We start from the raw sequence: 10832 nt of genomic DNA on the forward strand, positions 1-10832 counted from the left end.
TAATTTTAATTAATTTTAATCTTAAATGTAAAAATAAAATAATATATTTTTCCATTACCATAAGTTTATTGTTTGGTTGGACTAGATTTCATTCTATCTACTGCCCTGCATGTGATATGATATTGCACCATCTTGTATTGATCATATCCTGAGTTGCTTCTCACTAGTAATTTGATTACATGAAATGATAGTATTTTTATATATTGGATTATAAAAAACACTTAAAATTAATTTCACCTGTTGCACATTGCCTTTTTAATGTGCCTACTAGAAATTCATAGATCATATATCTGACACACTGAATATTTCTATTTGACAGTGCTACTATGAAGACATCTTAGATCAAAAGTGTTAAGGGGCCCTGGCTGGTGTGGCTCAGTGGACTGAATGCAGGCCTGCGAACCAAAGGGACGCCAGTTCAATTCCCAGTCAGGGCACATGCCTGGGTTGTGGGCTGGGTTCCCTGCAAGGGATGAATGAGAAACAAACAGACATTGATGTTTCTGTCCTTCTGTTTCTCCCTCCCTTTCCCTCTCTCTAAAAATAAATAAATAAAATCTTGGAGTGATACACAGAGGAACAGTTGCTTTTGTTTTGTTTGAAGCAGACCTTCATATTTTCTTCTAAGTTGTTCAACTCTGTTTACCAGGAGGGCAAGTTAGAGAGGGAAAGGAGAGTAATGTAGTTCGGAGAGCAGAGCTCAGCAGAACTCTAAGAGTACTCTGTGGAGACCAACCGTGTCGCTCTGGACTCTGGCTCCACTACTTACCCAAATCTCCTGGTGCTTCAGGCTCTTCCATGGAGCCTCATACATCTTCTGTGCTCCATAGACATTAACTATTGAGGGGAGTGGGGCATCATTTGGGAATAAGGGTGGTGCAAATAAATGGCATCCCTGTTGGCCCCAGTATAAGAGGACACACCCTGTCTATATGTCTCTCAGCATTTATCTTTCTAGACTGAAGAGCTGCATGAGGGTATTTTACTCCATCTTCTATGCCACTGATAAATATAGTTGCTTTTCTCTAAGTCCATTATGTCTTCTAAGTACACTGATGAAGCTATTTTAGACACTAAAATATCATGCAAGTGGGATAAGATGGCATTTCTGAATTATCAGCTTTTTGTTATTCCAAGTCATATACATAGTGAATATCTTCAGTTAAGAGTTTACAATAATAGGGGCTGGATTGGGAGTAAAAGGGAGAAAACTGTACTTGAACAATAATTAAAATAAAATTTAAAAAATAGAAAAAAGTTTACAATAGTATCTGAAACTCTTTCTTGAGTAAGGAACTGGATGGCCACCAGCATGTACAAATGGATTCATTTTCTCTAAATGCCTTCTTTACCACTTCCCTGTCACTTTGCATGTCCTTGAGACCAGCAGTCTGACTTTTTAATGTCCCAGTAGGTTCACGTAGATCGGGGGGAGTCAAACTCATTCTCTCCAGGGGGCCGCACCAACCTCGAGGCTGCCTTCAAAGGGACAAAATAATTTTAGGACTGTATAAATGTAGCTACTGCTTAACTATTAAGGAGCTGAAATTACATTCAGCCCATTGAAGGCAACCACGAGGCTGATGTGGCCCCCAGTCAAAATGAGTTTGACGCCCCTGGCATAGACTCTAAACTTGGAGTTTACACTGTGTGCTCCCTCTTTCACAGTTTATTTTTTTAAATAATAATTGTTAAAAATTATTAGTACTAGTATTACTAAGTATTAGTAATACTAAGAATTACTAAGTATTAGTAATTGGTATTACTAATATTTATATCTAAGTATTAGTAATACTAGTTTACTAATATTTATATCCTGAAAAAGGTCCATCTATGCCTAACCTCTATTTTGTCTTTGCCCCTCACCTGATTTGTAAAAACATTCCTCCCAATTTTCCACTGACTCAATTCATTTAACAGCCTTTGTGGACAGTCTTTTTAAAATCACTTTGAAAATCAGTTTATCCCTCGCCTCCATAATCACCTAAAGCTCTTTAAACACTTTAGTAAATTTGTCAAACATGATTTCTCCTTACAAAGAAGTAGCAAAATTTAAATTTTTGAGGGGAAAAATAAGATGCACATTATACATGAGTAGTGCTAATTCTATATCTATAAATGCTTTTAATTTTTATTTATGCTTATGTATTAAAAGTATAACTCTAGAAAGCAATAACAATATCCATATGCAAAATAATACCAATATTGTAATTATTGTATCACAATAATCAGTTTTGTTTCTATATATAAATAAATAAAAACTTGAATTAAAAGTTAAAATGAAAGATTTTTTCCTGAAAGTGGGCCAAAAATGTGGGTGTGCATTATACACTGGAGTACATTATGCACAGCAAAATACGGTACATTTGCTTAAAAACTGTTAAATCCACTTTCCCGATACATAAACACTCATGCAGAATTTATTTTGGATCCCACCTGTTCTACAAAGTTCAGGACGAATTCCATAGATACTACTTAAATTTACCCTCTGATTCTCAGCAAGCCATTATCCTCTATGAGGCTCACTTTTCTCATCTATAAAATGTGCGTAATACAGAAGCCCTTTGCCAAACAGAACAAGCCATCTCATTATTCATGAATGTGTATAAAACCCTCTGAGAAGAGCTCAAAGTCCCTTTATAAGCATTAGGCCATGAATCTTTCTGAAGTGAACTGTTAATCATGTGTCATTATTCTTTGTTTAATAGATGGAAAACCCGAGGCATGGCAACACAATACCAGTTAATAGCTGGCTTAGAAATCTAGCCCAGACTCCAAACATTAGACAGAAAGATGACGGGGGGGAAATCTGAATAGGAATTCACTCTGCTCCGGTTCTTTATCAAGAAATTACATTAATGCAAAACTCCCTAACATCACTGGGTCGCCCTGCACATTCTGGTTCCTCGTGCAGTCCAGGAATGGGGAAATGGTTACGAGGGCTGGAGTTCCCTGTGGACCTATTACGCCCTCCTCCCCACTCACAGGAAGGCTCACGAACACTAGACAAGGTACTGAGGTCAAATACAGTTTCACAGATGACATAACAGCCTCTCCACCTCTTGTTACTAATCCCTGGACACTTTTCCTACCCGAAATCCAACAAAATGAAATAAAGCTCTAGACATTATCAACAAGTATGCAGCCTCTGTGAATGGACCTGTCACGTGACCCTGGCTTCATTATCTGACCTATATACAACTGGGTATGTAACATGGCCTCCACAGCTCCAGCTAAACCTGTGTCTTCACACAAAAGATACCATTGACCTAATAGGTAAAAAAAAAGAGCATAATAAAAACCTGTAACTTTGCATAAGTAGTAAGCTTTTTCAAATTATTATTTTGTGCCCTTGTGACAAAGGTCAACAAAAGCTAGAAATCGTTAATCCCAGAGTGGTATTTTGAAATATACCCCAAGGATATAATCCCCCAAAAGGAAAAAAATATATATTAACACTAAATACTAAAAACAAAGTTGAGGTGAGGGGAACAACCCTGAATGTCCAACAATTAGGAGGCAGTTCAAAATACCACTGCATATTAACGTGACAGACTACCACCTAGCTATTACCAGTGATCATCACTCCTGCAAGAAAAAGCCTGAATGAAATAATGGTATCCAAGGAACATTATGCTGGGACTCATTATAACCTCATAAAGTAATGGCATATACATACATACACATATAGGTATATGTAAAAAAAAATTGGAGTTACATAAACAGGGGCACACAACGCTCCTTGTGTTAATTATTTTCTAGAAAGTTGCTAAGCATTTTTGAAAAGTCAAACAACGATAGAGGACACTGAGAAGAAGTTCACCAAGATTCTCTCTGGAATGATTTTGATGTTGTTTTAATTTCCTCTATGTAAGCTTCCGTATTGCTTACATTTTTAACAGTGAAATATAAAACTCTATAAAACAACATTTTGTTTTTTAATGATGGCAGAGGGATTCCAAAGAGCTCACCAAGAACTGGAGAATCTCAGTGGCAGCTAGAGATCTATCCTCACTCAGTCTGGGGAAGACAGGAGGATGGGTCACCAGCCTCTGAGCCAAAAACCCTTTTTTCAGCTACAGCTCTAGAACCTGTGAACAAGGACTCTCCAGTGCAGTGCTTCTAGAACTGGTTTAAATCTGTGACAATTTAACCAGCTGAAAATCCTTGAAAAATTTAAAAAGTATACCTAAAGGTACATATCTAACAGCATTAATAACTCAGTTAAATTGTATTTCTTGTTCTCTGCATGGTTAAAGGATCAAGCATTTCTATCACTCAAAGCAGGAGAACAGGAAAAAAAAAACCAACTGCTTTCTGTGAAACAAATAATCCCAGTGATAAAAACGACCTTTAGTGCATGATTAAATTGTATTTGCAGGAAAGTAAACTCTGAAATCGCTCCTTTGTAGGAAAAAAAAAAGCCACAATCTCATTTTTGTGATGATTAGGTGAAGACCCCACAAGTGGTGGTTGAAACATAATACTGGGCAGGGTGGGGGATACATGAGGATGTGAGAGTTTCTAAGGAACCAAGGAAAAGGCACTACTGGACCTCTGCTCAAGGAAAAGACATGTTAAATTTTTTCCTATTAAATCAGGCTAGTCCTTCACAACATTAAAAGATAAAGGGTGTGAGGTGTTTGACAGGGATTCTACATTATAAGTATCTCATATAGTATATGACAATTTAAAGACTGTCACTTTGATACAATGTAGGTAAGCATTTCAAAAGCACTTTTAAATTAAAAAAATAAATGACATATAGTTCCGAAAGGAAGTATGTATACAGGGCTGAAACCCAAAGAGGTCTTCCTCCTTTAAAAACGTGAAACTCACCAGAGTAGACAAGGTAATGAGCACACCTTCCTTCCAGCCTCCGAACATAAAAACCAAGACAATCGCAACATTATGCTAAGAAGAACTATATGGATGGAAAAATATAATAATAATAGTATTTGTTGTCCTTTCAGGAATATTTTCAGTGAAAAATATTTCTAAATAATAAGAAACAATATTAAATTGAGTGCTCTATGTGTCAGTCTATACACTCAAAGTGAAGTGAAAGTCTAATCAAGAATTTAGGCACTTCCGGTCAAGATGGAGGACTAGGTGCATACACTTTGCTTCCTCACACAACCAAAAGAAGGACAACAAATTTAAGAACAAAAAACAACCAGAACTGCCAGAAAATCAAACTGTATGCAAGTCCTACAACCAAGGAGTTAAAGAAGAAGCATTCATCCAGACTGGCAGGAGGGGAGGACATGGGCATCCGGGGCGGAGAAGACACATGGCAAGGCAATAGACAAAGCTTCATGAGGTGGTGGCTGGTGGATTGGGTGGTCCCACACTCGTGTGCAGATAAGCTGGGAGGTACAACTGGGGAGTAAGACAGACAACACAACCCAGGATTCCAGCATGGAAAACTAAAACCTCAAAACCTCTGGTTATAAAAATCTGTGGGGGCAGCAGTGGGAAAAACACCCAGCCTCACAGAAGAGTTCATTGGAGAGACCCACAGGGTCCTAGAATGTACCCCACCCACCTGAGAATCAGCACCAGAAGGGCCCAATTTGCTTGTGGGCAGCAGGGCAAATGACCGAAAACGGGGCGAGAGCTGAGCAAGCAGCATTGCTCCCTCTCTGATCCCCACATACAGAGCCACAATGCAGTGACCCGGGAAGAAGTGAAGACTATATAAAGTGAAATAAAGAAAAATATACAGGGGGCTCTATATTTTTCCTTCCCTGCCCAGTGGAGGGAAGGAAATCGGGACTGAAAGCAAAGATTTGGAGCGGAAGGAAGAAATAAACATTCAACAGAACAGAATGTAGAAACAAGAATACAAAAAAAAAACAAAAACAAAACAAGAAGAGGCTTAGGAACCTCTGGGACAACTTTAAACGTCCCAATATCCAAATCATAGGGGTGCCAGAAGGAGAAGAACAAGAACAAGAAATGGAAAACTTATTTGTAAAAACAATGAAGGAGAACTTCCCCAATCTGGTGAAGGACATTGACTTCAAGAAGTACAGGAAGCTCAGAGAGTCCCAAAGAAATTGGACCCAAGGAGGAAGACACCAAGACACATCATAATTAAATTACCCAAGATTAAAAATAAGGAGAGAATCTTAAAAGCAGCAAGAGAGAAAGAGACAGTTACCTACAAAGGAATTCCCATAAGACTATCAGGTGATTTCTCAAAAGAAACCTTACAGGCAAGAAGGGGCTAAAAAGAAGTACTTAAAGTCATAAAAGGCAGGACCTACATCCAAGATGACTCTATCCAGCAAAGCTATCATTTAGAACAGAAGGACAGATAAAGTGCTTCCCAGATAAGATAAAGTTAAAGGAGTTCATCATCACCAAGCCCTTATTATATGAAATGTTAAAGGGTCTAATCTAAGAAAAAGGAGATCAAAACTATGAACAGTATAATGACAACAAACTCACAACTATCAACCACTGAACCTAAAAAACAAATACAAAAACAAACTAAGCAAACAACTAAAACAGGAACAGAATCACAGAAATTGAGATCACTGGAGGGTTATCAGTGGTGAGGGGGAGGAGGGAGAATGGAGAAAAGGTACAGGGAATAAAAAGCATCAAAACTATGCTTTTTATGTAATTGGTAGTTACAAAATAGACAGGGGGGAGTTAAGAATAGTATAAGAAATGGAGAGGCCAAAGAACTTATATGTACGACCCATGGACATGAACTAAGGGGTGGGGGGATGCTGATGGGAGGGGGAGAACAGGGCAGAGAGGGAAGAAGGGAGAAAAAATGGGACACCTGTGATAGCATAATCAATAAAATATACTCAAAAAAAGAATTTAAAGAATTTAGGCTATAGGGTACAATTTGAGTAATTATGACCAAACATCTTTTTTTTCTTTCACTGCCAAGTGTCCACAATTATCTGAATTATCTGAAAGATTCAGGCAGTGCATTAAGTATTTATCAAGCACTGTGTTTTTCCCTAGGAGAGTGAGCAATCCAGCTGAGAAGACAAAAAGAACTTAGGTGAAGCTGAGTGCTTCACCTCGGCACATTAGAGCAAAACTGTACTGCATGGGAAAAGAAGTTGCAATGGCTTCAAAGGTTTTACACAGAAAAGGAAGGATGCCTACGGAAAGACAGAAGAAAGAACACTGCAGGTATTCCTGTTGGCCAAGCTTTTGTTCATAATGGTACCTAGTGGGTTCTAGCTGCATAGGTGGTTCCAACCATTTCATCCTTCACTGTCACCCTCCAGACAGCAAGTCACTACTGCACCTGCTGCACTGTAACAAGCACAGCATTGGTGTTTTCTGTATTCCCAGTATATAGCCACCATCATGAAAACAGAGCAGAACAATAATCCTCCTACTTCAATGGAAGGCCACTTGTCATCATTCCCCTGTGCGTAAGCATAAAGTCATGTTGACATTATCAAACTACTAGGATAGAATGCTGAAAGGTCACCATGCCTTAAGGAAGCCTGAGGAATGACTCAACTGGCAAAACAGGGCTGGGAAAGTTGTGATGATCCACGAGAAGCAGGGTAGGTCAATCACCTCTGCTCAGCCCAGCCAGAAACAGGAACTTGGCGCACATTCCAAGAAGGGCATGAGCTCTGGAACAGGAAGAGAGGATGCTACTGCTGGTAAGGCAATTATGTGATAAACTGATCTCGAGAAGGAAACAATGATATAACTTCCATTCAGGCCGCATGGTCACCAATGACACCAGGCTCACCTTTAAGACTAAAATATTAGACATAGAGAAGCTGGGCTTCATTGAGAGGTAAAAGAGTCATAGGCCAAGGTGACAGAATGAGTCCCAGACAAAGTGAATTTGAGAAATAGTGGCAAGGGCTCCATGACCAGCAAGCTATATATTATCTAAGCTAGGGCCAGAGAGAGGCCCATGACAAACGTGATCCACTGGTAGTGGATGTTTAGAATAGTAAAAGAAGGAATCTGAGGTCCAAACTGGGCTCAGTGAGAGAATTTGCCCGGACTGGTCAGAAAATGTTTATTATTGATAAAGGAAAAAGGGCTGCATAGTGCCATGGCTGAACCATGCTACTCTCTAAGTAGAGGTTAGTTAAGAAATCTATATTCCACTAAACAAAAGAAAGTGTAATTTTCTAGACCACAGCAGCTGTGGTCATCTGAGCTCTGAGTTCGGAGTAGCCAAATGTGGTAGGAAAGTTAATAGTTAAAATCCAATCCAAGGAAGGACTGGTTGAGCTAGGGCAGAGACAATAAGTCAAGGCCTGATGGAGGCAAGTTTGGAGGTAAAGGGGAAGACTAAGTCCCTCTCCTGTGGGGGTTTTTTCACCAAAGCTATTCTCGTGGCATAATCACATGCTATGGGATAATTTTACAGTTGCCAGTGACCATGAGCCAGTTTCACTCCTTCCTAACAGACCTGAATTCTCTAATTTATGACCCTATCCAACCAAGGCTAGTAGCTCCTGAAGTAGCTGATCTGGGTACAACTTCAGTTACTCCACTTTGCTTGTGTAGCCTGGATGAGAGAAGAGCACAGCAAGGGCTCTCAAACAAGTGATTTGTCAACAGACGTTTACTGAGCACTCACAGGGAACCCAGCACCAGGCGTGAGAGTCAGCACTCTTGTCAACCACGTGGACCAAGTCCTTACCCTGCCCTGTCCAATTAGGTGATTCTCCCTAGGGGAGGTAATCAAGGAGGTGGGTGGGGCAGAAGTCAAGGAGTTAGAGTTGGGGTGAGGAGGGGATGCACCAACTCCATCAAGCCGGGTCAGGGGGTGGCAGGACCTGTAGACAGAGGTGTGCTTGGAGGCCCAAAGCCCAGGCTCCCGGCACTCTGGATACCCACAGGAAGGCAGGGAGACCAACAATTCTTTCCCAAGCATAACAGTGGCCAGACACTGCCCACAACGCCTCCAACCACCCTGTCAAGGCCCAGCTTCAGGGAGCGTTAAGTCGCCATTCTCTGAGCTTTACTATGATTTGATAAAGCAGAACCCCTGCAGGTGAGTACCCAGCAGTTGCGAAACATGATGACTATTTTGAGCTTGATACAGAATAAGTAGGTAAACATCAGGTTGAAAGTGCTAGAGCATTCATTAACATTCTATAGTCTTACCTATTTGGGAAGGTGTAAAAATTTTAGTTCAAGGACCTATATGGAGGAGAGGTATTGTCAATTAGATCACAGCACTGATTTGCCTGTGTTTAGAACATGTGCCCTGTACAGTTCTACAAACCAAAATGCACACAGCCTTGTGAGAAGAATGGAGACCATTAACATAAACACAGTGCAGTAAGCATCATTAATGGGCAAGCGTAGTGATATACTGAGCAGACTAACTGGAGTATGAGCAAAGTATAGGTCTTCCCTATACACTGAAAATATAACTAAACTAAACAATACTCTCAAATACATAATGAGAAGATCACACACACACTTTTCTTTTTTCCATATAAATCATAACATTCCATGCTACATACTAGGTGTGATTCTTACCAACTAAGGAGCTACTGATGTCGCAAATAAACCTGTTAATCCTAAACTTATTTGGGAAGCCCGCTCCTTTGTCAGGATTTTTTCTTCCCACCCCCACCCCCACACCAGCTCTTTAGGGGAGAATCATCCGGAAGAAGGGAGATTCTCAGAATTTCCTAAGAGGAAAAATGGGCACTCACTGGAAAAATACAGCGTGTATGCTTGAAACGCTTAACTAGCTTGTTTAACCTTCAAACCCACTTAGCCACCAACCATCCCGTTGTTCCAAGATCACATTGAGATCAGCCCTTCCAATCAAACAGGCCAGTTTCCAGCGAATGACCACAGATGAGAGAGTTTTCAAACCTGAATTTAGGATCCGAGGAAAAATGCACATTCCTGGGTCATGGGCCTAGTTTTTCCCCACATGCATTCGCCAAACCCCTGTTTTTAAGATTCAAATACAATTTTCCAGATTGCAAACAATTAAAAAAAAGAAAGTGAGCTTGGTGGGGTGAGACACTCGGACACGTGCAGCTGTGGAATGTCTCCGTGGATTCTGCCAACTCTCAATCAAGTCTGCGCTGCGACCCAAAGCAGAGAGGACTCTACTCTTCCCCGCCGCTGGGAAGTGAACCCAACCCTGAACTTGTTCCAGAGCAGCCACGGCCCTGGGACCTAAGGGGAAAGGGGCGGGTACTCCTCGGAGAGGGCAGCGCCCGCCCCTGCTGGAGCTCAGGAGGTGGAGAGTTGGCTGCCATCTGGACCGTGCACCTGTCTCCCCTTCCCAGACCAAAGGGGACAGGGTCGCTCACAGGGATGGCGTGCCCACGTTCACCAAGAATTTTCTCGCTGCGCACGAGGCGGAGGAGTGAAAATTCTCCCTCGTCCCATCAGAGTTGTCACTGGTCAGTCTCTGAACACATGAAACCCACTTCTCACCGAGCCCATCTCTGTCCCAACCTTTCCCGGCCAAACCACCGCAATCCCCCGGCGCCCCTGAGGGCCACCGCCGTCTTACCTGGCTGGCGCGCACCCGCTGCGAGCCCGGGAGACTGCGAAGTCCGGCCTGCGCCGCAGAGTCCGGAGCTAGGCGCTCGCCGGCCCCGCCCGCCATGGCCCCGCCCGCTGGGTCCTCGCTCCGCCCCCTCCTACTAGCCGGCAGAGACCGGTTCTCCGTCCTGCCGCAGGTTTGAGGCCAGTGGCCTGAGTGGGTCCAAGCAGCGACCCGGATGCCGGAGTGCAGCCGAAGTTTCGGGGTGAGACCACAGGGCGTCCCTGCGTTCCCGGAGGCGACGCTGGGCCTCCCCACCTTGGGAGAACCTCTCCGCCGAGACTCGGACATCCCC

The 10832-nt window shown here is 42.0% G+C and overlaps 1 protein-coding gene across 2 annotated transcripts in view; it reads right to left on the reverse strand.

The window, feature by feature from the left end:
- Positions 1 to 10625, reverse strand: part of TEC (tec protein tyrosine kinase) — a 111841-nt gene extending 101216 nt beyond the window's left edge. The window contains exon 1 of one of the 2 annotated variants that reach the window (XM_045834408.1): positions 10505 to 10625. In XM_045834408.1, coding sequence (XP_045690364.1) covers positions 10505 to 10600 — 96 coding nt within the window. In that variant the 5' untranslated portion in view covers positions 10601 to 10625. Of the gene's footprint in view, positions 1 to 9123; positions 9157 to 10504 lie in introns of those variants that run through there. The other variant, XM_045834409.1, reaches the window with a different exon arrangement.
- Positions 10626 to 10832: the final 207 nt, after the last annotated feature.

This window comes from Phyllostomus hastatus, unplaced genomic scaffold (assembly GCF_019186645.2).
Source record: "Phyllostomus hastatus isolate PE091 unplaced genomic scaffold, TTU_PhHast_1.1 phas_contig_196, whole genome shotgun sequence".
Classification (NCBI taxonomy): Eukaryota; Metazoa; Chordata; class Mammalia; order Chiroptera; family Phyllostomidae; genus Phyllostomus; species Phyllostomus hastatus.